We start from the raw sequence: 26,995 nt of genomic DNA on the forward strand, positions 1-26,995 counted from the left end.
TACCATCCAAACTAAACATAATACAAGCTGTGACATTGTGAAACAATTGTGTATGCAGAGGCCTTGTTTTAACAAAGACTTGTTTTATTGGCGATGCTTTGGAAAAGAACCATTTTATCTATAATCGTATATTCTAAACTCAGTGTCTCTGATTGGTGGAGTTACTATTACCATAGATGTTTAAACTTGTCACAATCAGGTTCAGAAACGGTGTACAGTCATGAATGTAGCACTGCACTATACCAGTACATAGACTGCACTTCACTATAAAACTATAAATATTTAAAACTTATTAGTATAAAATATTGTTATGCAACACTATAGTAACTAAATATAATTAAATTCAAGAAGGCTGATTTAGGAAGGCTGGAAGCTGTGGCATTTGGGACTGGCAGTAGTTGTAATTTCTTTACTTTGAAAAACTTTTGTACCTTTGACCTTTTTATTTTTCTTTTTGATGCAGATCAAAATTCTTTTTATGGTCATGATTCACCTGATAGTTGGCTGGGTACGTTCAAAACGGATTTAATACGGAGTTTCTGAAACTTCAATGGAGAAAATGAATAGGAATTTATAATATAAGTTATATAACTTATATAACTTATATTAAGTTATAGGAATAATAAGTAATAATAATAAGTTATAATAAAACTTATAATTAAGCTGAATGATAACACAAAACTAGAATCTGTGCCACGGGCATTTCATAGTTGATTGATGTTGCATGCTAACAAAATCTGTGTTTGATTTATTTAGCTAAAGGGTTAGCTAAACAAGCTACCTAGCTAGGTGGCTAAGGCCTCAGTCACACAGGTCTTGGGGCCAGTAACCCCCTGACAACTTCTAGCTGCAAGCGGAAAAAGTCTATTAGCCAACTGAGTGGTGAATGGTTGCCCGAGGTTGCTTGCTATCACCATGTGAAATCAGTTGCAAAGAAAGTGCTGCACCAAAAACTTCCTTGTGATTGCTTTGGTCACTAGTAGACTGCCATGGTCTCCCATAGTTTGCATGATTTGTCTGCAAGCACTTACAAAATTTTAAACAATTGAGAAAGTATAGCTAAAACTTGAAGTGGAAAAGGTTGCGCTAATACAAAAACGTCGAGAGCTTTTACTTTAGCCTCCATTGGAGGTCTGTGTCACACTTTTTCTAGAGTAAATGATGAGTGTTTGAAGACAAGTTAGTCTTCCATGTGACTACTAGTGACCATAGCAACCTGCTAGCGACCAAAGCAATGGTGAGGAGGCTTTTTGATCACGTTCACCTTAGTGACTGCCAGCAACCTCTAGCATCCATTCACAACTGGTTGCAGTGTACGCATTTTCCCCTAACGACCAGCCAGGGAATCAGCGACCCTTATCTAGGCCTGCTTAATTAAGGAATAAAGAAGCTTGTAAAGTTCAGATAAGATGAAACTGTAATGGTATTTTTTTAATAATACAGACAAAAGAAACATTCATGGAACACCTATCCTGAAGGTAATATTAGCATTTTCCTGAACACACATTTCAGTGTAAAAGAATTATATTGTGCTAACAAGGATAAAGGCACATCTTTAAAACAGTGTTTCAGTGAATGATTTCATAGTTCAAAAAACCTCTGTACATTTGAATGGTTAACAGGTGCATCGAGGGAAAAATGCCACAACAATTTAAAGATAACTCATTCAACAACGATTAGCCATTGTACCATTTCCATCTGTGCGGATGCTTCTGTAGAGGAGAGTAGTTGTATATGTGTTATGATTAGCTTTGAAAAATGTCAGACTAATGTTTTTTATCTGAATAATGGCATATACACATGGGAAGTGTCATCCATTAAGTGATTATTATATGCAGTGGGGTGAAAAAAGTATTTGCCTCTTTCTTGACTTCTTAGTTTTCTGCATATTTGTCACATTTAAATGTTTCATACATTAAACAATATTAGACAAAGATGACTCAAGGAAATTATTAAAAACAATTTTTAAGTTATGTTTTAATTGATTGAGGGAAAGAAAAGGTTATCTAAACCGACCTTACCTGGTGTGACAAGGTAATTGCCCCCTGAACCTAATAACTGGTTGTGCCACCCTTGGCTGTAAGAACTGCAATCAAGCGTTTGCGATAACTGCCAATGAGTCTTTCGCATTACTGGGGAGGAATTTTGGGCCCCTCTTTGTCATTGTCCTGCTTCATAACTCAAATGTGCTGGCACTTCAGGGCATGACCTTCAGGATTTTCTGGTAGAGAGCAGAATTCACACTGTTCCAGACCATCACACCACCACCCTGTCTGTCAGCTGAGATGATGCTACATTTTTTTTTACACAAAATGTAACAGAGCTCAAACAGAGTAATATTCCACAGGATATTTTCCCTACCCTAACCCAAGTCTTGGAGATCATCAGGGCCTTTTTGGCAAATCTGAGACGTGCCTTGTGCAGTCTCTTTCTTATTGTTAAATCATTAACACTGACTTTTCACACAGAGTCAGATTTTTTTTTTAGCCATAATAAATCAAATTATAATTTTTCTTTGTCTAAGATTACAATTTGTTAGCTGACCCGAAACAAAATCTGAAAGTGGACAAATACTTTTTCACAGCAGTGTGTGTGTGTGTATACCTGTTTAGATGTCTTTGTGGGGACCAGAAATTGGAAGTTTACTATACTTGTATACTTGGGGACCAAAATGCCCATCCCCACAGGATTGAAGGCATTTTTGAGACTCAAAATGTGGTTTTAGTGTCAGGGTTACAGTGAGGTTATGGTTAGGTTTAGGGTAAAGGTTAGGGTTAGGCATTCATTTTTGATGGTTAAGGTAAGCGGCCAGGGAAAGCATTATGTCAATGAGATGTCCCCACAAGGCTATGAATACACACACAGTGTGTGTGTGTGTGTGTGTGTGTGTGTGTGTGTGTGTGTGTGTGTGTGTGTACCTCTTGAAGGTCAGTCAGACCAAAATGTTGTGACTTAATAAACGTGTTAGCAAGTGTGCAGGACTTATATTTAAATTGTAGTGGGTCATTTCCTGAAATCAGTAACACACACAATTACTAACGTAAAGGGAAAACACATCTTAAACAAAGATGGGAAATAAATAAAGAAATATTTATATAAAAATAAACTCTTACAAAATATTTTCTATTAACCAGCAACATGGGGATTTAGATCTGGGAGCTTGCATTTGCTCCTGGGGTTAACTAAAAATGTGGCTGCTCGACCACCTTTCCAGACAACTAGCAGCAAAGTGAAGAGGAAATGGGACAGAGAACAAGTAGAAAACAATACTATCATACTTGACCCATAATCAGTAGTTTAATGTTCTGCTGTAGTTTCCCAAATATTCACTATTGGTTAGTTCAGACTGTTTGAGTTTTTATATCCAGTGTTTAAGTCTTCAAAAAAAAAGTAACAAAGAAAAAGTGCCCGTTTCTTTTTTCTTTTCTAAAAACCGGAATCTACACCACCAAACCTTTACTAGATTTAGTTGCAGTGAATCTTCAAAATGATCAGTAGTTTTCTCATCAAATAAATTATTAGTCGATTAACAAAAGAAAAATAAAATAAAAACCTGTTAGGCCTACTGTTTAAGGTGAGTCATGCCAGTAGACCAGTACGGCCTGTAAAAACATTAAGCATGCAGCACAAAATGTCAATCAATTTAAAACACAAAAAGAACATTTGTGAAGCTGACAGCTCAGGTCCAGTGTCGTGGCAGATGTCCATTGGCATCATTATAATCGACAAAGTTGAATGAAAAAGCTGTGATTGCTGTAACACAAGGGCAGCAAGGCAGTCTCTCCACAGATACTGAAACCCACGAACAACACGCTAAAGGAATGTCCAGTAAATCTGTCTATTTACAGGTATACACCTCTGTCCTCTCACTGCACGTGTTGCACTTGACATAGCAGCACCACAGGAACTTGCAGTTGCACTGCCAAACACGCGAGTACTGATGTGTGTTGTATCCCCGACCGCAGCACATCAGGTCACAGCTGTTGGGCTGCTGAGCTGTTTTGTTACACAGACGGCCCTGCGTCCCCATGCTTCCGGTCAGAGGGTCAGCCTCGCAGTAGTTGGGAGACCTCTCGATGTAGACTAGCTCCATGTCCTTGGGCTTGCGGTAGGAGTGTGGTTTCTTGATCTTCAGGAAGGCGGGGCGCTTGTTCCGCCTGGCGCGCACAGGCTCCACGTGAACAGCGTGGTTGTACTTGTCTTTGAGCATGTATCCCAGCTGACGGAATTTGGGGAGTGTCGTCCAACATGTCTTCGTGGTGCAGGATCCAGAAACCCCGTGACACTTGCACTCTAGGTGCATGCTCTTCTCCAGGACCTATAGAGGAAAAGCTCAGATGAAGCAATCTTTTCAAACTTAAGCCATTGAAAAAAACAAATGCATGCCTCCTGATAAAAGAAGTGTGCACAATTACAATTTTTGTCATCTTATACAATTTCGGTAGACTGTTTGTTGCTGTATTTCCATAATGAGTCGGTGGGGGGGGGAGTCTAACACTTCAACAGGTTGAGACAAACATTTTCTAGCATTCCAAATGAATACAAGCATTCCAGGGATCTCAGAGCTGCTACAGTATGTCAGTCTATAGCTACCAGCAATACATGTGCCATTTTTACGAGTCAGGATGAGCTTCAAAAGACAATCTTGAGTATCCGTAGTCGTTGAAATGAATTGAATTACAGTTTCGGAGTGGAATCTTTCAGTGTATTTGTTACTACAGCCAGGGGTCTCTGTCTGCGCTTCTGGCTGAATGACATCAACTTACCCTTCTTCCTCCTCACTGAGCGGGAACCCTTGCACGCATTAGAGCAGCCTCACCCTGCTTTTTAATTATTCTACTCTGATGTGGCCTCAGACTTTCTGGAGTCTCGTGGGGTAATTGTCAAAAGCCTTGGATGCATACAGCTTAGTGTGGTCATGCCCCCGAGACCCGGCAAACATTTAATTCATGGAGTTCAGTGAAGTGAAATCCCAGTGAAGATGCCATTGTTTGTCTAACAGAAGCCCCGTAAGCCTCCTGTGGCACCTTTTACACTCTTGTTTATTCTTCTCAAGAAATTGGAAGGTTGGCACTCAAGTCACACAGACTGACATTATCTCCAATTAAACATGAAAGCTTTCCTACAATAATTACAGAGGTATCAGTTTAGTAAGTGTATATTAAGAGATCCACGCACTGTATCGCATTGTGACTGATGTCAGGCCTGAAATATGAAGCCTCATCCCGAGAGACTTCGCACAGCCTTCTGCAAACAACATTTTAGATGCATTCCTCTAAAGTAAAGCTGTGCACACAGAGAAATTTTGACAAAGATTTGCTTAGATTTTTCATTTGATGCATGTACGGTAAGCGTCTGCAGGAACTGCTATTTCTGTCTCTAATACATAGAATTAGGTTTTCATCAACTCTATACACAAAATAATCTCATCTCATGGTCAGTTACATGATCTGATGCCTGTCATTGAACAGAAACGAATATTTGATTCAGTTGAACTGCATAAAAGACTGAGCAGGATTTCCTTTTTACTTTTGTTTGACTACAATTAACTTTCTTCATATCTCTTCATCTATTAGCTTTTAATACTATTCTAGTACCAAAATGCCATTAAACTGCAAGAAAAAAAAAGTTTGAAGCTCAATAGGTCCTGATGCATTTTTAATTTATTTTTATTATGTGATATTCTATATATGAATGCTTGTGCTCAATGTCTTCTTCTTCTCTGAGGTTCATCACTAACCGTAAATTTCAGACTCACCACTGTGAGTTATACTCTCAGGTAGGACGACCTGCTTTGGTAAGTCGGAGGAACTCTCATTTATACAGTTTTATATATAAGGCGATACTTGGGTTGCTGCCTTCTTATCTATGTTCCCTGCTTGTAATGAAACATGCTGGTCGGTATTCTCTTCGTCCGCATGGTTACTTGTTGCTTTCTGTTCCATTTGCCCGAACTGAACTTGGTAAAAGAGCTTTTGTCCATTTAGCACCCTCGGCTTGGAACAAACTGCAGAAGGAAAATGACTGAATTCATTTCATTAAGTGCTTTTAAATCTAAACTACGAATCCTTGAGGCCAAGTCCATAACATGCAACTGTTTCAATTAGATTGATTGTCATTTTAACTGATTTTTTATTTATTTATTTATTTTTATTTGAATTTCATTGAATTTTATTTTATTTTATTTGTATTCTTTCACTTATTGTTGCATGTGTGTTGTTGCTGCCTGTGTTTGAGTAATTTCTGTAACTGTGAGACACCTGCTGCTGCCTATCTTGGCCAGGTCTCCCTTGAAAAAGAGGTTTTTAATCTCAATGGGATTTTCCTGGTTAAATAAAGGTTAATAATAATAATAATAATAATAAAATTTGCCTGTGTGTCCAACCACAGGTCTAAAATCAACTACACTAGAGAAATCTCAAGCGCATCCTCCATAATGATGCATTTGCACAATGTTGTGGTCATTATAAAACTTTAGCTTGTTGAAAATGCAAATATTTCCTAAACATCTGGGAGTTCGTATCACCAGTTTCAGAAAAGTTAGAGATTAAATAAAGGAGCATATATTTTATCTTGACAAAATTTCAATGACCATCCATGTGTGGACATAGTCAGGGCATAACAAAATTCAGTAGGATTTATTCTGGCTGAACCATCAGTATTTATATAAAAAATGAATGCAGGCTATTCAACAGTTGAGATACCAGAGCAAGCAGCAACCTCTCAGGCTGAATAGTAAGGCCAGCGTTGAACTAATGTTCCTTGAAATTCTTCAAAGGTCAATCAGTCTCCAAAGACTTGACCCAAATTTTCAACAGAATAATTACATCCCCCAAACCATCGACTGTCTATTAGATCCCATTACTACTATTCAAAGAAGCTCTACCATTTATTCATGCTTCAGTCTTTATCTGTCTTAATGGACTATGTAGTGCAGGCTTTAAAGCCATCACTTTAAACAGCTGTCTTAGCTAATAGTATACTAATATCCACTCATTTCTATGTTTGACGTGTCAGCCTTCAATAACACTGACCACAATATTGTATTAGAGCGATTAGAGCATAAACATAGGTATCAAAAGTACTGTGATGCAGTGGTTTGAATAATGTCTATCTAATAGACTACAATTTCTTCATATAAATGTGGAGTCTTCTTCATACATTAACTTAATTATGGAGTTCCACAGGGTTCTGTGCTAGGGCTCATTCAGTTTACATTATACATGCTTCCCTTAGGCAGTGTTATTAGAACAGCATAGCTACTTTTTCATTGTTATGCAGATGATGCCCGGCTTTATCTACCCATCGAGTTAAACTACAGACATGTCTTAAAAACATAAAGACCTGGATGACCTCTAATTTCTTGCATCTAAATATAAACGGAAGTTATTGTGCTTGGCATTAAAAATCTCAGAAACATATTGTCTAAACAGATACATATTCTGATGGCATTACCCTGGGCTCCAGTAACACTGTGAGGAATCTCTGAGTCATTTTTGACCAGACTATGTCCTCCTTTGTGCAAATATTTAGGACTGGTTACAGCATGCTGCAGTGAGAATACTGACACTGATGTTTCTCCAATATTAGGATCTGTTCACTTGCAAAACTGAATTTAAAATCCCCTTCCTCAAAAGAAAGGTCTTGAATAATCTGGCATTATTCCATCTTAAAGCCCTCATAGTACCTATAGTATCAATAGAGCTCCTTGCTTCAGATCGCTGGTTTAATTGTGGTTTCTAGAGTTTTCCTAAATAGAGTGGGAGGCAGAGCCTCCAGCTTTCAGGCCCTTCTGTGAAACCAGCTCCCAATTTGCATTTTGGAGACAGGCACCCCCTCTACTTTTAAGATTAGGCTAAAACGTTCCTTTTGAATAAAGCTTATAGTTAGGGCTAGACCCTGAACCACCCCTTAGTTGCTGTTGCTTAGCTGTATAAACACTCTCAATGTGCTTCTACGCAACTATTGTGTTTAATCATTAGTTATCTGGCTCTCTTCCACAGTGTGTCTTTTGTGCTATCTTCTCCCCCAACACACCAGAAGGCTCGCCTCCCTTAGCCTAGTTCTACAGGAGGTTTCTTTGTGTTGAAAGGGGTTTTTCTTTCCCGCTGTCTCCAAGTGCAGTGTCATAGGGGGTCATCTGAATGTGTAATCAATACAGTAAAATTGAATTTAATTGAAATAAGCATGCTCACAACCTTAAACAAAAACATTTATCTTACTCTATAACTATTATTTACTAATTTACTTCATAAGCGCTGTACTGGAGACAATTTTAAGTATAAGTTTCATTTAAACAGGCACTCAGCAGGTGGGAACCCCATGAATGGGTGCACTCAAAAAAATGAAATTGGGTGGTTGTTAAATTTACAAAATTCAAACTTGTAATGTGAACAAAATAACTTCATGTTTCTGTGGTGAACGTAATTAAATCTAAAGGATCTGCATGAAATCCAGCAACTTAATTTATTCTTGTTGAGATGACAGGATACAATCAATTCAATTCAATTCAATTCAATTCAATTTTATTTATATAGCGCCAAATCACAACAAAAGTCGCCTCAAGGCGCTTCATAGATACAGAGAAAAACTCAACAATCATATGACCCCCTATGAGCAAGCACTTTGGCGACAGTGGGAAGGAAAAACTCCCTTTTAACAGGAAGAAACCTCCAACAGAACCAGGCTCAGGGAGGGGCGGGGCCATCTGCTGCGACCGGTTGGGGTGAGAGGAGGAATCAATCTAGTAAGAGTGGTTAGTTGCCTGGATTCACAAAATTCACAAGATCACACAAGAGTTCAAACCACAGGAAAATCACTGGAGTTAAAAGAGACAGACAACCATACATACACTACGTATATGCCTCAGCTATTTATTGTGGTTTTTAAAATTCTATATAAAGCCTTGTAATCATAGTTTCCCTATGTTTTTGAAGTCTAGATTGACAGCTCGGTGGCACAGTGGTTAGCACTGTTGCCTCGCAGCAAGAAGGTCTTGGGTTCAAATCTGCAATCTGGCCAAGTTTGCAGTGGGTTCTCTCTGGGTACTCTGGTTTCCTGCCACAGGTGTTCCTAAAATATCTGTGAACATGAGGGCAAATGGTTGTCTGTCTCTCTGTGATAGACTGGTGAGCTGTCCAGTATTCTGTCTCACACCCCACCCTGTCCCAGCCTCACTGCAACCCTGGTAAAGATAAGAGGATGGATGGAGTGCAAGTTATTATAAATCCATTAACATTTTATGTTAACCAGACTCTAGACTTTGTTGAACATTCCAAAAAAAATAACTCTTTAAATGAACTTAAAATAAATGGATTTCTATTACGAATAAGCATGTTTTGTTGCACTAATGTAATTTGCATGGGTTGGATTAAATCAATTAAATTAAGTTGGACTCAACTGTAGTAAAACAGTTGATTCATCATTAATTAATCAAGTTAGTCCAACTCAAGTACATTAAGTTGGAATAACAGAATTGCATAATGCTAAAATAAAGCAATTTAATTACGTGGAAATTCTTTCCATGATTTTTTTATGTTCATTCAAAGAGTTATTTTTGTGTGTAGTTGTTCTGTGAGTTTCAGAGGTGGGAGGTATGACGTACACATTACCAATTATAAGTAGAATTTTCAGCTGGCTTTTATTTATCTGACAATCTTTCGCCTTTATTCCCCACATTGTAACAAAAATATTTGTACCTTGTTACTTATTATTATTATTATTACTATTATTATTATTACTTTAGACTTAACACATTTGAGGGAAGTGTTTATTTCATACCAATTTGAGCCTAACTGGGGGAACAATAACACATAGAAGAACACATACCAACAGAGAAAAGAGCCAAAAACCTTTAATTTATTCATCATTTATGGTGCTATAGAAAAGTGCTTTTGGTGCAGATGAACACAATTCATGGTGTAGCATCTAGCAAGTGCTACTGAATAGGTGTGAGCATAAAGGGAGAAACATTAACATCAAATACAATGTTTCCATCACCTCAACGAACACACAAAATGTTGTGTGCAGGTTGTCCCACAGTGCATCTGCTAGCTAAAAGTATGGCTGCTTTATTTCCAAGGAAAAGAATACAGTGCAAGATAACTTCACTCAGAGATGGAGGAAGAAACTAAGGTTATGTTTAAAGGTAAGGATTCCTCAGTGGCATTTGATAAAAATGGAAATATTAAGCTTACAAGTAAAGTTTTTTAAAATCAGATTTCAGGTCTGACATGATGTAATGGTTTTCTATATTTGTCTGGCCCAACAAGAAATAATCAAAGACCCTGATTTATAAAGTGCTCAACAAAGCCCAGCAGGATTCTCCCATTTCAGTGCAGCCAACAGTGAAGAAGCTTACTTACTTACTTGTTTTCCAATTAATAATTGTTTCTGTCACTAGTTAGCTAACATAAACTGGTGTAGCAGTATTAGTAGTAACCAACCAACCTACTGACATCAATTTCTTGTTTTCTAGATACTTGTTGTTAATCTCTGTCTCTCTTCCACAGCATTTCTTTATCTTGTCTTCTTTCTCTCTCCCTAACCGGTCGCAGCAGATGGCCCCGCCCCTCCCTGAGCCTGGTTCTGTTGGAGGTTTCTTCCTGTTAAAGGGGTGTTTTTCCTTCCCACTGTCGCCAAAGTGCTTGCTCATAGGGGCTCATATGATTGTTGGGTTTTCTCTGTATGTATTATTGTAAGGTCTGCCTTACAATATAAAGCACCTTGAAGTGACTGTTGTTGTTATTTGCACTGTATAAATATTGAAAATTGAATTGAATTGTCCGTACTTGACAAGATGGCACTACACATGCTCTAAACACCATAAAATCTTTTAAATCTAGCTTCATGGACAGTGTTAAATCTGTGACATTGTTTTTAGAGTTGGACTCTGTGGTGTAAATTAAGGTTAAAGCATGCAGACATTCATGTCCACTTTAATAGTAGGAGCAGGATGTGCCTTCGATGCCTTCCAGTGCTTTTTCAATGGGCTGTTTTCTTGTGGTTCAGTTTTGAGGACAATCTTTTCTATTGATCAGTCGGTCGTCTGGCTCCTTACTGCTGTCTGCTGCTAATGACATCAGCGCCGGGGTAATGCTCTTCCAAAAAAGCAGTTTGAATCTTCCACGATGCAGGTTATAGGGAACAAACAAACTCACTATTTTTGCAGCCTGAAATATTGAAAATTGCCGAACTAGTGAAATTCCAAACAGCACAAATTCTATTCAAAGCAAAAAATAAAGAACTGCCAGGTAATATTCAGAGTATGTTTTTTTGCAAGAAGGAAGTTATAATTTAATTAACTTCAAAACAGGGAAGGTACGTACTACATGTTTCTGTGCATGGAGTGAAACTGTGGAACAGTTTGAATACGCAATTAAAGCAACGTCCAAACATAAAACAGTTCAAAAAGAGTTTAAAAAAAAATATGATCTTCTCGAACTATAAAGAAAGTGAATGTCTCTATTAAAAAATTTCATGATGTGATTTTATATCAGAAATCTGTTCACTGTTTTTATTACAGATTATATCAGTAAGAAAGATGACAAAATATTAACTGATAACTTATGGCAAAGGGGTGGGATTAAATAAGTGTGTACTTCTTCCCTTTCAACATGTAAATGAATCAGGACAGTAGCTATATTGAAATGTACTGACTTTTGTATAGTATTTTTTTCTCTCTCTCTTATTTTCTTTACTAAATGTACCTGTATATTGTTTACATGTTTGAAATAAATTAACAACAACAACAACAACAACAACAACAACAATAATAATAATAATAATAATAATAATAATAATAATAATAATAATAATAAGGTCGTCTTGGGTTTACCCTAATTTGTTTCTTTGGAAACACTATTACTTCATGAGTTCGTGTTCTCGAAATGATTTTTGCACTAGTTTTGCGATGACCACACGATGCCCTCACAGGCTCCTGATAATGAAATTTCTATGTAAAAAAACAACTGTTTTTTACCTTCATGTTGATATGAGCCATTAAGATTTTAACAAAGACTAAACAGTAGGAACCAGAACTACATTTTACTACCCAATTTTTTCTGATACAACCTGTACAAACCTGCAGGTATTTTTTTGTCAGTGTATCTATATACTTTATGTGGCTGTGGGCCAGGTTGTCCATTCATGGACACTTTGCATGTGAAAGTGTCCAAGATAGAAATTACCCTCGATGCAGATGTGTGTGACAGATAAATTTGTGTATGCATGGAAGGAAAGTACTGTATGAATATATGGGTAAATGAGGGGATGAGGTTCACCATTTTTAATGCCAAACTGTTAATTCTATTTCTAAGATGAATGTGTTTGTAGAGCTCACTGAAGCTTATGACAGAAAACCAATAAAGATTAAAGAAATAATAATTAAAACCCTTGTTTCCATGAGAACATTCTGGTGTTTTGGACACGGTGTTAAAAACACAACAGATTTCAGTTTTAAGCAGATGTCAAACTGCTTTCACAGTTGTTGGGAGACCTCTGTGTGCCGCTTGCAGGTAACACAAATGAAGGTAATAGAAATCAAAATGTGGGCAAAACAGCATTTTCTCCATAGACATTATATTGGAAAAGACACATGAAGAATGTAGAACATGCAAAAAGAAGACAGGTATGTGCCTTGTTGAGCAATCATTATTAAACTGAGTGGGTGCTATCTTTGACTCAAGTATACTCAAACAACTCAGACTTGCTGCTCTCGCTGCTGTGGGTATAACAAACTCTAACATTTACCTCACCCACCACTCTGTGTGCTATTTTAACTGTTGTTTGACTTTCATCACTTTCAGATAAGTGGACCACTCTGATTTCTTTTCTCCAGTTTAATCAGAGAAAAAAGTCAAAAAAGTCTCAGTTTCCCTAATAAAGCCCACATTGTTGTTTCTTCTTGTTTAAGTTACATTTTCTCTGTACACACTACAACACCATGTTAGCATTTCCAGATTTTTGTCTTTTTAACAAAGAACTACAAACTCTGAACTGCCTGTATGTGCGGATATGGAAGTGTTTGCCTAATTACATGTGTTGGTTGTAAAGAGTGCTGGAGCTGATATCAGTTATAGTGTGAGCAATCCACATTACAACTGTTAGTAGTTACATTACAATCAAGCCACGCTGCTGAATCAGGTTTCAGTGCTGCAGTCGACACTGATCTCAGGTTGCTGAACCCCATGAGATCCATGCAGAGTGACACAAACTTTAAACTTAACATCAGTTGGCCTGAGGTATTAGGGGAGCAAATGTGGGCTGTTTGAAACTGGATTGCCTGCAGACTGCTGTCATGTCCAGGCTGTAGCCCGTTAACAGCATGTGAGACGGTGTGTATGTCATTTCTGATTTGCCTGCATTGTCTTGCACATTGTGATATACCGATTGCATGGCTTTATTACAACCGTGCATGAAGCTCTGTCAGAATGCAGGTGGTGACGATGTATAAACCTACCTTGCGTCCCACTTCATTGTTGTGTAAATTCATGAGTGTCCTGGCGCTCTGCTTGATCTCCCGCGCATCCACAAACACCTTGGAGAAACTCAGTCCGTAGTGGATGTCCGCAGAACAGCCACCCCACTTCCAGCCCTCCTGCTGGTTGTAGAAACCCTGTTTCTCCTTGTCACAACCGCAGCCGCTCAGGCTCCCCTGGGTGCAGGCCGCTGTGACTGCATGGGCGACCCCTGCGGCTATGATAGCGTAGGTGAAAGCAGCCTCCTTACTGCCTGCGATAAAGAGGAAAGACATTTCTAATCACTATCACAGACAACAGGATTCACTATTTCAGGCACTGTCAAGCCTCCTTACATACCTTTCATAGTTGCCTCAAACCAAATCACGAAATACACAAGCCGAGCCAAGTCCCCTTCATTAATCAAGCTCTCTTTAAGCAGATAAACCTCAGCAGGAAGCGTACCTCTAACAGCTCTAATAGTGAACACCTTTAACAAAGGAAGGTATTTTCAAGCAACTTGTATTGAATGTGTAATGAAGTATGGTTAGGTGGGATACTACTGTAAGTGCAGGAGAGTAATCACACTATTTCACTGATCAGATGAGCATAATGAAACAGTAGAGGCAGATCAGAGATTAAAAGCTCGGGCATCAGCTTTGGCCCTTGTCCCAGCCGCCATCTCTCCAGGATCCACCCTGCGGAGGGGAATCTGAGAGGCATGCACAACCTCCCTACGTGGATGGATTTCCACTCCATAAATCCAAGTTCTTCAGCTGTAGTTTTTTAATTAAAGGTGGAGATCGTTTCTGAGCACATGGGAAAGCATCCAGAAATGGCCAATAAAGTCATCATATTCAACTACTAACTTCTCAACCTCTGCCAGGTGACCCGTCCCAGGTTAGGGGTATTATTTAGAGGCATTTTGACCTATATGGGACAAGCAGATGGGATACCTTTAAAAGAAAATCACTACATGCATCTGAATGTATGAGACTTTATTTGTAAGGTAACATATTGTGGTTGAAGAACAACCCAACTCTCATCAGGAGCTGGCTTTTGCTTCTGTCATATTGTAACACTTGTCTAACTGTAGCCACTGCGATACCTTTCTGCAGTTCTAATGATTAATTCTAGCTCTAACAAGTCAGTTTCAGTGCCTCACCCTAACATGTAGTTCGACTTAAAGCTGATCCTCATCGCCCTAACCCTAGTCACTTGTTTCATGTAAATAAAACTGTGCAGTAGATCTCGTCTGCCTCGTTCTGATGTTCATTTCAGGGTTCCTGGTTTGTTTTCTTTCCACTCAAGCCCTGAGCGACATTTGCCAGCACATTCGTTGTCATTGACTCTACTCCAGGTTTAACTCGGTTGATTTTCCAAACCACATACTTGTCCCCCTGGACCTGTCCCAACTGAGCTAGTGGATGTTAAGAGATTGAACTGCCACAGAGACTTTTCCGACATTGCACAGCTTGTCTTTATACACACACACACACTTCTGTGCAGCTGTTGAACCTTGCTGGAGCACATGCACACCGAGTCCTGATTCTCACTATCAGTCTAGGACCATCTCAAAGTAGATGGGACATCACACAAAGCAACATCCTGGCTTTGCATTTGTGATCTAGAGATATTTTCTTCTGTCCAATCGCTTGCCCGTGCAGCCAGGAAAGGAGAAGCCCGTACTCACTCTCTACATCAAGCAGCCAACTTGGTGGGTGGGGAGGATGCTTGAATCTAATGCCAAACTACTGTACCCTCCTGCATTGCTGCCAACAATGATCCCAAATTGGTGCATTCTGTCAGTTATCAGCATTCCAGCTCACTGAAACAAAACAATAGATTCACATAGACGAGGTGTTGGGCAGCCGGACCCAAGCAGCCTTTTGCAGTTGTGCTTTTCTGAAAAGATCTGCACTCATCTTTACTCGCTGACTTTAATCTGATGATAAAGAGTGCTGCTCTGCCCTGAAGCACTGAACTAAAAATCATTCTACATACAGCGTCTTTTGCCAAAGCTGCACAACCGGGAGGTAAATTTGTAAACCTAGAAGCGAGTACTTGTCTGAACTTGAAGCTTTGGGAGGTGTGGGTGGGGGAGAGGGGTGTATTTTATGAACATACATGAAGGCAGTCGCACTGACAGCGGATAAAAAAAGAAGAAGAGAGCATGTAGGTATGTGTATCTTGCAGCTGTCAAATGCATCACATTAAATAAGTGGTAAAAGAAAGTGGGTTGGTGCACTCATTCAAACTAGTATGTCGTGCACAACGCAGCAATCAAAGCTCAGCGTGAGCTATAATACACAACATGAAAAACGACACCCTCAGCTCTCCGTCTGAGATGACAGGCTGAAGTTAAAGGACAGGACAGCAGAATACCGGCCTGTTAAAAACTCATTTATCCACAGCGCTGTCTCTGGAGCGAGCATCGCCTCCAGCTTTGTTCCACACACAGGATCAAATCAGGGGCTTATTTTCCCACTGAGAGCAGATGCAGCGCGCCTGGGCTTCAAACTTACAGACATCTGTCCAAGTGTCAGAGTTCGAGTACCTCGGAGGAATGTCTCCTCCAAATGTTTTTGGAGAATTAAAAGCAATTTTGAACAATCAGTGTCCAGCTTACTTCCCCTGTATCTGCTAGAATGATACTGGAAATGTACTAAAGATAACACACAAGCTAAAGAAAATATTGTGTAATAATTATTTTATTAGTTGACATACATTCACATATGTTTTAAAGGGTTCTCACTATGTAAATGGTCTGGTTCTTATATTGTGCACTCTATAAATGACATTCACACTCAGATGGAGACATCAGGAGCAACTTGTGGATACTTTAACACACAGACAGGAGGAGCCAGGAATCGAACCACCAACCTTCTAAACAGCAGATGACCTGCTCCTGCGCTAAAGCCGACCACAAAAGAACAAAGCTTACAGACATGTAAACTTGTTGTTTAATTATCATGCTAAAAACTCTGGTGCAAGTTCACAACAGCAACAGTCTCCAGGCACTTTAAATGTTCAGGTAAGTCTCTACAATACCAGAGAGAGAAGCTCAACATTCAAGCAATTCCCTGTGAGGAAGAACTCCAGTAGAACCAGGCTCACAGTAGAACCAGGCTCACAGAGGGGGGGCCTGAGGGGGAGGTGAGGGGGAATGAATAGAAAGAGAGAAAACCCCAACTTGATCGCCCTGTGAGAAGCACTTGGTGACAGTAGGGAGGAAGAACTCCCTTTTGACAGAAAGACACTTGTGAGCGAGAGGCAGCCACCTGTCTTGATCGACAGAGGGGAAAGAGAAGACAAAGGTGGAGCTCAGAGACACAAACGTTTATTTCAATATCTGCAGAAAATCTTAACATTAATGTGATGATTTTGTTTTTGTTGACAAACTATTTAAGACTCCACCTGAACCAGGTGACAAGAGAGATGGAACCCTTTAAAGCAGGCAAAGATTATTTTTACAGAAGTGCTTTAGGAAATGAGAATATGAGTATTACTCAGATATAGATACAACATTCAGTAGTGTTATGATGGCATTATAATTATATTTAGGAGTATTATTCTATTTATATGCCACTGAAAGATAAAAGCCAACCGCCCCCCTGAATCAGCCTCTACTCCCAAACTAAGCGCGTCACTGAGGTACAGCGTGTACAACTACATACCCACTCTGAGTTCTTTCCCGAACACGGTCCTCTCCCCCAGGGCTGAGCAGTTCCAGCGGCCGTGCCTGAACTGAAACTGACACTCATTGATTCCCATCTGAACTCCTTCCCCGATCACTATGATCGCGTCGGGTCGACTCTGACAGATAGTCCTCTGACGCGGGGCCAAGCCGGGGATCTTGTTACAGATGATGCTCGCTCCCAGCGCCACCACCGACGACAGCCCCCTGCGATGAAGGTGACAGGTTAGAAATGTGGCGTTTCCCTTCTGCGGCTCTTTCTGAGAATACCACGTGTGAGTGGATGCAGGGGGGGGGGGGGGGGGGGGGGCAGGTGCGTGGGATTCTGTAACAACACATGTACAAACTGAAACCATAAAAGACCCCAGCACCCAGCAGACCCCGGTGTGTGTGTGCGTGTGTGTGTGCGTGTGTGTGTGTGTGGAGAATCTCCCATTTGATCTGAGACACCAACAACAGAACAAATACACCTGAGCACTCACCCGATTTTCAGATACACTATCCCGAGGCACAGGAAAAAATGGAAAATCCAGCGCCGCGTATTCCTGTTCATGGTACTCAGCCCTGCCGGTGGATGAACGCTCCGCTGTTGCAACAACACCCAGCTTTACTCCTCCTGCCGAGTCCCGCAGGCTCTCCAGGTGTTCAGAGCCCCGCGCGTAAATATACGATAAGTCCAGAGTGTGTGGAAGTAAACGCGCCCTGCTCTCATCTGGTGACCGTGCGCTGGAGGTGGCAGCCTGCAGGGGAGCATTGGGGCTGTTGTGTACAGGTAAGGCAGCTCGGCTCCTCGGTGATCGGGCTCAGTGTGAGTGTGTTTGTGTGTGTCTCTCTCTCGCCGTGAGTGTGTGTGTCTACCTTTTCTACTAGGGCGTGTTCTGTGGAAGATCTGCCTCCGAGCAGCTCACACACGCTCTCACACAGCCTGCAGGTACACGCTGCGGCTCCCGCAGACCCGTGTGGTAAAAACGCGGAGCCGTCACGTCCTTACACTCACACGCGGCGGCTCATCCTAAACCACAGGTCACCCGCGACACCGCAGACTGGCAGCCAGCCGGGCACCGTTACTTTTTATTTAGCAGTCAAATAAAAGCCCCTCCCACCGACACACACACACACACACACACACACACCTCAGCCCAAATGGAAGGATTACGGGGCTCACTCTGTCAGACTTTGTTTGTTTGTTTGTCTTGTTTTGGAGCTATTTGTAGTCATGTTGTGTGTTTTCCAAGATGCTGTATCTAGTTGTAGTTGTTTTGTGTGTACAGTCATTTTACACTTGTGATGTCATTTGTGTCTTTGTGCTCATTTTGAGTCATTTTGTAGGTTTTTTTTTTTTTTTTTGCGTCTTTATCTGAAGTCAAACGGCATCATCTTACAATCATAATATGAATATGAACGATTGAAAACGATGTGAAATTATGTTTGTATTTTGTAGCCGTTTTGCGTGTTTGAATTTATTTTCATCTGTTTTCGTTGTGTCTTTTTTTGCAGTTTCTCACGTTGTTCTTTGTCGTTGGTCACATTTTGTTGAGCTAGTTTTGCGTTTTTTAGACCCCAATTCTCAGTCAGTCAGCTGTCAGTGTCTTTATTACATTCTGAACAGTTTTACGGCAAATGAGTATTTCAGGTCCTTATGCAACTTTTAATTCATTAAAGCTGAAAGGTAAATATTTTGACTGAACATGATTTAACATTGGTCATTAATAGAGACTGCTAAAGAGCAGTCAGTTCCTATCAGTTCCCCTTGAGTCAGTGCTACACAGCCAAGGACCCCCGAATGAATTTCACTACTTTAGTTATTTACTTGAATTAAGTGCTTGGGCTCAACCAGTATAACAGTGGTTTTAGGATGTTATTTTTCCCCCAGTTTTAAAATTTGTCGTACTATAAGTACTGGATTTCTTTGGGGGGGAAATCCATACAAAGGCAGAAATTCATTAATGGCACACATATCTGTTCCATCAGTTAAACCTTCAAGTATTTTCATTGCACAAGTGGATAAGTAGTGGATACAATGTAAATATGAGTCTGAGGTGTTAACGTGAGATTGTTAAACTGTGAGCATGTAACGTTCTGCACAGTAAGGTTCAAACATCAAGAACACTTTTCTGAGTACCGAGGAACTTCATATTTGAACGTTTGTCATTTTGGATGCTTGTAACAGCGCATTTATATTATGTGTTTTCGAGGCTGCTTTTACTTAGTAAATAAGCAGAGAATTTTACCCAGCAGAGAATAATAGAGCATCTGAGTTGAAGTCTGATCGTCAAACTAAATATTTTGAAACAGTTAAAAAACAAATTCAATTGGAAATTCAAACTTCATAACTGGGAAAAAAAGATTTAAATAAGAAATCTTTGGCTTGTCGTGCAGTTTCTGTGTCATGGGGGGAAAACAAGTCTAGAAACACAACTTAAGTCATAAAATGTTTTATTTGTTTAAAAACGGTCATTACAAGCACATCTGGTCCAACTGTAATTGGTTTATTGTGCAACAGCTGCAGAAACATTAGTAAAGACAAGATCAGACTTTTTCCTCATGTCCAGTAAATGATCCACAGTGATCGTTGTGTGGAGCCGTCAAAGCGCTCTAGCGCCATCTGCTGGAACACCTGTGAACCTACCATTGAACAAAAAGCTGTTTTCGCACTTCTACCTCCAAGTTAACATCAGCACACACAATGGTGGGAAATGCTGCCTTCATTGTTAGTGTGTAGAGATTTCCTAAGTACAAACACGTAACAAAGGAAAACCCAAAACACTGCCCTACACCCTCAAGAAACTTGAAGAGATAACTGAGTAAAATTCAACTGAAATGTGCAAAATTCTAAAATCAAATATTTATTTATTCAGATAATTAATCATTAAGGAAACCTGTTTGCTATAAACTGAATGTGCATCAATCAACTAAGTATCATCTGACCAGATGAGATTTTTTATTGACTGTACAGTAAACAGAACCTGTGGCTGTATGTGTGTGTGTATTTATATTTTTAGGGCAGTAGTGCTCACTACTTCCAGGCTGGACGACTGCAATTCATTATTATCAGGAAGTCCTAAAAACTCACTGAAAAGCCTTCAGTTAATCCAAAATGCTGCAGCAAGAGTCCTGACAGGGACTAGAAAGAGAGAGCAGATTTCTCCTGTTTTGGCTTCCTGTTAAATCCAGAATTGAATTCAAAATCCTGCTCCTCACATACAAGGTCTTAAATAATCAGGCCCCATCTTATCTTAATGACCTTGTAGTACCATATCACCCTATTAGAGCACTTCACTCTCGCTCTGCAGGCCTACTTGTTGTTCCTAGAGTATTTAAAAGTAGAATGGGAGGCAGAGCCTTCAGTTTTCAGGCCCCTCTTCTGTGGAACCAGCTTCCAGTTTGGATTCAGGAGACAGACACTATCTCTACTTTTAAGATTAGGCTTCAAACTTTCCTTTTTGCTAAAGCATATAGTTAGGGCTGGACCAGGTGACCCTGAATCCTCCCTTAGTTATGCTGCAATAGACGTAGGCTGCCGGGGGATTCCCATGATGCATTGAGTTTTTCCTTTCCAGTCACCTTTCTCACTCACTATGTGTTAACAGACCTCTCTGTATTGAATCATATCTGTTATTAATCTCTGTCTCTCTTCCACAGCATGTCTTTATCCTGTCTTCCTTCTCTCACCCCAACCAATCACAGCAGATGGCCCCGCCCCTCCCTGAGCCTGGTTCTGACGGAGGTTTCTTCCTGTTAAAAGGGAGTTTTTCCTTCCCACTGTCGCCAAAGTGCTGCTCATAGGGGGTCATATGATTGTTGGGTTTTTCTCTGTATCTATGAAGCGCCTTGAGGCGACTTTTGTTGTGATTTGGCGTTATATAAATAAAATTGAATTGAATTAAATGGTTTGAACAGTACAACAATCATTCTAATCAGATTGTTTGGGCTCCCAAGTCACCAGATCTTAACCGAGCTGAAGAATTATGGACATTTTGCACAGAATTCTCCATCATCACAACTCCAAATAGCAGAAATATTTTGGAATAATGATGCCGTGATGCACCCTATCCCCAAATCTAAAAGAGATCCTTGGATTTCCATTAAAAGAAGCTGGAGTCAGCACATCACTGCAAAACTGGGGAAAAGATAGGACGGGGGAAACGCTTCAGCAGGAATTTGCACAAAGTGTAATAGAAGGGTAGGTTAACTGGCAAATCTAAATTGCTCTTAGGTGTCAATGTGAGTGTGAATGGTTGTCTGTCTGTGTTAGCCCTGCGACAGACTGGCAACCTGTCCAAAGTGTAGCGCCTCTCGTCCTGTGGTAGGTGGGATAGGCTCGAGGCCCTCTCTGTCACTGAAACTGCAGGTGAAATGTTTTTCCCCCTTTTGTCTTTTAAATATTACCTTAAGGACCTTTAGATTAGTTCCTTCATGTACATTCATAGCACAGCAGTCCACTTCTGTTTTAATTACTGGGTCAGATTTTATTGGGAAGCTCAAGAAACACAAACAAAACACAAAGTTACGAATTTATACATCAAGTGTCCAACATATCAGAGCGTATTAAAAAGAAGCAACAGAAAAACAACGTATCCGGTAAACATCCCTTTTATAGGTGTGGAAATACAGTCCAAGTTCATCATCCTGCTGCTCAGGTCACAAACAATACAGATACACAACATTATTATTATTTTTTTAAAGTCAGTTTTGTCAGCTCTGCAATACATTAAGGACACACACAGGACAGAAGCCAAACTGCAGTCTGCAACAAGAAACGAATCAAGAATAAAAACAGAGTTATAAGAACATAAGGAATATGAGGTGTTAACATATAAATATGAGTATATATGTTAACACCTCATAAATACGATAACACCAAAACTCTTACATTATGAAAATTATTCCACAGATGAAGGAGAGCTTGAGAGCTTCCACTCTTCAGGGAAGGCAATAGATTGTATAGTTATCTCCTAAAGAGGGCAAAATCACTACCCTAAAACTATACAATCTACTACCTCACACTGGACGAGCAGCAGAACGCAGAGCAACATCTGAATCCACGAACACACCGCTGAGGGAGAAGACCTCGGGAATCCACACAGGGGCCATTGAGATGTCTGTTTGGCACTTTGGGAAAGACAGTAGGTTGAATAGTTATCTCCCAGTGTGGGTATGACCCTAAAACTATACAACCTACTACCTCATCCCACTGTGCACATGCTGTGGGCTTTAACAAGGACCCGACTGATCCCAGAGATGTGAAGCAGTGAAGCCTGTGGAGACAGAGAGCAGGTGAGGAGACAAACACCTGAGGCTGCAGTGAGAGAAAGCCGAGTATAGCTGCCCACTCTTCAGTTTGTAGAGCAGCTGAACTGATGCCTTAAATTCCAAGTGTCCCGCGCAGCTGGACGGTGGATCTACATCTGCCTACCTGTTCATGGTGCCACATGTGACCACATCAAAACGTTCAGATTGGATTCAAATGCACAGCTTAGTAACCTTTAACAGAAGGTAATGTTTCAGTACCTTCCCTCGAGCTGAGTGCTGAATTGGCATCAGTGTGAACACTTGCAGGACATCCACCCGCAGGCCAAGTCCACCGAGCCAACCAACAGACTCCAAAATCAGAGTTTTGTGAACAATGACAGTCACCAACAGACTGATAAAGATAACAAAACACACAGAGTGAACCATTCCATCATTACACTGGACCAAAAACTGAGGTCACACTGTAGCCCAGGGGTGGGCAATCTCAGTCCACGAGGGCCGGTGTCCCTGCAGGCTTTAGATGCATCCTTGATCCGACACAGCTGATTTAAATGACTAAATGACCTCCTCCACATCTATTGAAGTTCTCCAGAGGCCTGTTAATGAACTAATCGTGTGATTCAGGTGTGTTGACCCAGGGTGAGATCTAAAACCTGCAGGACACCAGCCCTCGTGGACTGAGATTGCCCACCCCTGCTGTAGCCTATTCAGAACACTTCATGTAGATCAGGGGTGGGCAATCTCAGTCCACGAGGGCCGGTGTCCTGCAGGTTTTAGATCTCACCCTGGGTCAACACACCTGAATCACACGATTAGTTCGTTACCAGGCCTCTGGAGAACTGAAGACATGTTGAGGAGCTAATTTAGTAATTTAAATCAGCTGTGTTGGTTCGAGGACACATCTAAAACCTGCAGGGACACCGGCCCTCGAGGCCTGGAGTTGCCCACCCCTGGCCTAGGTCTATTCCAGCATAACTGAGGGTTCAGAGTCATGCAATAACTCCCTGATTATGAATTCTTTCAAAATGTAAAGTTTTAAGTCTGATTCTTAGGAGAGTTTTAAGTAGAGAGGGTGTTGTGGTTCCACAGAACTGGAGGCCAAGGTAAGGCCATCCAGAGTAAGTGTCTCATTGGAACCCATGTTTCTGAGATTAGGGCAGAAGACAATCACTTCAGTTTTATTTGAATTTAGAAGCAGGAAATTAGAGGTAATTCAGGCTTTTAAGTCTTTAAGAATATTGATCTGTGAAACCAGCACCCTAATACAGGAAGTCTGAATCAACTCCCATGAGTTTTACCCAGTGCACAGCTTAGATGGAGCCGATGGGGACTCGCTCATGATTCTCTGGGTCGGTGACAGATTCCTGCAGCCACACAGACACTAATCTGCCAAAGTCGAAGCTGGATCATGTCTACACACACAAAATCTAGAGATTAGAATAATAACAATCAACTGTTCATTATGGGATGTTGCCACAACATTCCAGGGGGAGCCTGAACTCTGAGTAAACGGACAAGAGTTCTCAACTTGCTCTCACTGTACATTTCAACTGACCAGCCACCACACAGAGCTCACACTGAATGCAGGGCTGAGGATGCACGAGTTAATTTGAAAGAGACAAAAAGCTGATGAGGTATCGACACCGACAGGCTGACCTGTTTAATTCATTTCTGTTTTTCTTCAGCAGCAGCAGACCAGTTGTTAGTGGAAGAGCTAACACAGAAAGCTAACAGCAAACGTTCATGTTACACCTGTGACAATAACCTTTCTGTGGACCTCTGCAAATAAGATTCTGAGTCTCTGCTGCAGAGCGAGGACTGCAGCTTCACCAACACTGGTACTGGGTTAGAACTGGGTAATCAGTAGATACAAATGCCACTGTGTTATCCCGATGCAAGACCCCAGTCAGCTTCTTTCATGACAATTCCAATAAAGTTAAACAGCGAGGTGAGTGCTGACAAAAAAGGAGACGAGCAGTTTTACTCTGAGGAAATTTTTAATGCTGAAAATGCACAGCTGTCTTTAACTGTTTTTCCTAGTTTATTACACTTCTGGGATTTATTTAGTTTACACTGCCTCACAGTGAAACACTGCTGGTATTATACATTATTGCAGGTTCAGATTAACCAACAACTGTAAGAAAAATTAGTCACAATCTAATTACATTTTTCAAAGAGAGATTACAAATGTTCTTTACTGCGCTTTGTTTTCTCTGACATCCTAAAGACACCCTGAACCACATGTCCTGTGCCAGCCTATCAAACTGTGTGTGCACAGCTGATTAAAGTGAAGGTTGTGGATATTATGACAGAGTTTTGGGGCCATTGTATCTTAAACTGCAAAAACAACAACAAACCTTCAGCAACTGCTTGGGATTACAAACATCTTTACCAATGACTTGCATCGCTTTACTGTGCGTGTTGATCAACCTCATCACAAACAGGCAGCGCCTGTAAGGTGGAGAGCATTTTACAGCCCACAGACACGTTGACAGTACATGAAAGTTGGATACCGGTACCATGACATCACCCAAGGAGAATGGGAGGGGACAGGATGATGGATATGACTAAGAAACTGAGGGACACTGTGTTCCTACAGTACGACGACTCTAACAGCAGAGTTCCCCAGAGGTTACAGTTTCTGTGTTCACAACTATCTGAGTGACACGCATGACGCACTGCGTTTCAACACACTGACTAATCATGTGTCCTTTAGGCCACTCCAAACAGACTTGAACAAAGAGAAATGGGAAGGACTAATTCCAGGTATGCACAACTACGGGCGATCGTGGCTCAAGAGTTGGGTGTTCGTCTTGTAATCGGAAGGTTGCCGGTTCGAGCCCCGGCTTGGACAGTCTCGTTCGTTGTGTCCTTGGGCAATACACTTCACCCGTTGCCTACTAGTGGTGGTCAGAGGGCCCGGTGGCGCCAGTGTCCGGCAGCCTCGCCTCTGTCAGTGCGCCCCAGGGTGGCTGTGGCTACAATGTAGCTGCCATCACCAGTGTGTGAATGTGTGTGTGAATGGGTGGATGACTGGATATGTAAAGCGCTTTGGGGTCCTTAGGGACTAGTAAAGCGCTATACAAATACAGGCCATTTACCATTTACAACTGAATGCATGCGTCTAAGCAAGCCATTATAGCTCCAGCCTTATAGTTTCCACGTCGACAAGTAGGCGAGAGTTTGCTCACATGTCTTTAGCCAATGAATGACCAGAGTCTGAGTTTCTCAATTTTCTCAACCTTACAGCAGGAAAAGATCGACACCCATCAGCAAAGTCAATGTCCTCTTTATGCCGGAGGTTTCTTCCTGTTGAATAGAGGTGGGAATCACCATACAACTCACGATACGATATTATCACAATACTTAACGCACGATACGATATTATTGCAATTTTTTAAAATATTTTGCGATATTCAGATTCTGTACATAAAGGTAAACTTTATCAATATTCATTTTCTCTAATATCAAAGTCTCACACTCAGTCTTTCTCTCATTTCAGTTTTATTGTTGACAAACTGAACGGTTTGTATTACAGTCTAGTCCAACTTAACTGAACAACCATCTGGTACAATTATAGCTATTCTGAACTATGCAGTTTATGAAAACTATGCAGCCCCTTCAGCAACTGAAGAATTTGAAAGTAAATTAAAACAAAATATAATTTTACATTAAATAAAAAAGTTTTAAACTTAATTAAAATAAAACATGTCTTAAATTAAAATAAGTAAACTGTCATGTTTATTGCTGCCCCAAAAAAAAAAGTTAAACACATTTGGACAGTGAAGGAATGTCAGGATTCTTGCTCAGAAAAAGAATCAACATGCTCTGAAGTCAGAGTCATGTTCCAATCCACGAAAAAATTGTTTGTAACAAAATATCGATTTCTGCTGTCCCTGTATCGATACATTATTAGCAAACAAAATATCACGATACTACACAGTATCGATTTTTCCCCCACCCCTACTGTTGAAAGGGAGTTTTTCCTTCCCACTGTCTTGTGATTGTCAGGATTTCTCTCTGATATTGTTACTTTCCAATATAAAGAATGTTGAGGTGACTGTTGTTATGAACTGATGCTATATAATTTAAACTGGACTGAAGTGAATGTTTGCAACCAAACAAGTCAGGACTCCTGTTGGTTATGTAAGACATTCCAGGTTTAAGGCACCTCCGTATCGGTTTTGCTTTTCAGAACAGGAATTTGTGTCTGTTTTATGACAAATTCTGACAGTTCTGTTAATATTGCTGAATCCAACAGCAGAGTAGTTGTAATGTGACCAACTCATCCATTGTCATTCATGGTATGCTGAAGTCAATCCAATCATGTAAAGTAATGCAAACGCAAAACAATAGATTTACCACTTTTTAAACTCAGGAAGCTAAATGAAGTTTGTCTTAGAATAATATCAGTTAATAATAATCAGCTTCAATTCAAACTATTTCAATCCTGACAGACAGTTAGCATTTTAATAGGTGATTAGCAGCTACAAAGAGAAATCACATCTTTCCCCAAACCTCACAAGCAGTCAGAGCAGAGGGCTTCCCCTCTGAGACTGGTTCTGTCAGAGGTCTCTTCCTGTTCAAA

General features: G+C 40.5%; 1 protein-coding gene across 1 annotated transcript in view; it reads right to left on the reverse strand.

Annotated features, from left to right (window-relative positions):
• Positions 1-648: 648 nt before the first annotated feature.
• wnt7aa (wingless-type MMTV integration site family, member 7Aa) overlaps positions 649-26,995 on the reverse strand; it is a 78,574-nt gene continuing 52,227 nt past the window's right edge. The window contains exons 2-5 of the mRNA XM_085161104.1: positions 17,637-20,449; positions 17,135-17,361; positions 13,460-13,731; positions 649-4,318 (exon numbers count right to left, since the gene is read on the reverse strand). Coding sequence (XP_085017230.1) covers positions 3,839-4,318; positions 13,460-13,731; positions 17,135-17,361; positions 17,637-17,707 — 1,050 coding nt within the window. The 5' untranslated portion in view covers positions 17,708-20,449 and the 3' untranslated portion in view covers positions 649-3,838. The remainder of the gene's footprint in view (positions 4,319-13,459; positions 13,732-17,134; positions 17,362-17,636; positions 20,450-26,995) is intronic.

The sequence above is a fragment of the Neolamprologus multifasciatus genome, chromosome 5 (genome assembly GCF_963576455.1).
Source record: "Neolamprologus multifasciatus chromosome 5, fNeoMul1.2, whole genome shotgun sequence".
Lineage (NCBI taxonomy): Eukaryota > Metazoa > Chordata > Actinopteri > Cichliformes > Cichlidae > Neolamprologus > Neolamprologus multifasciatus.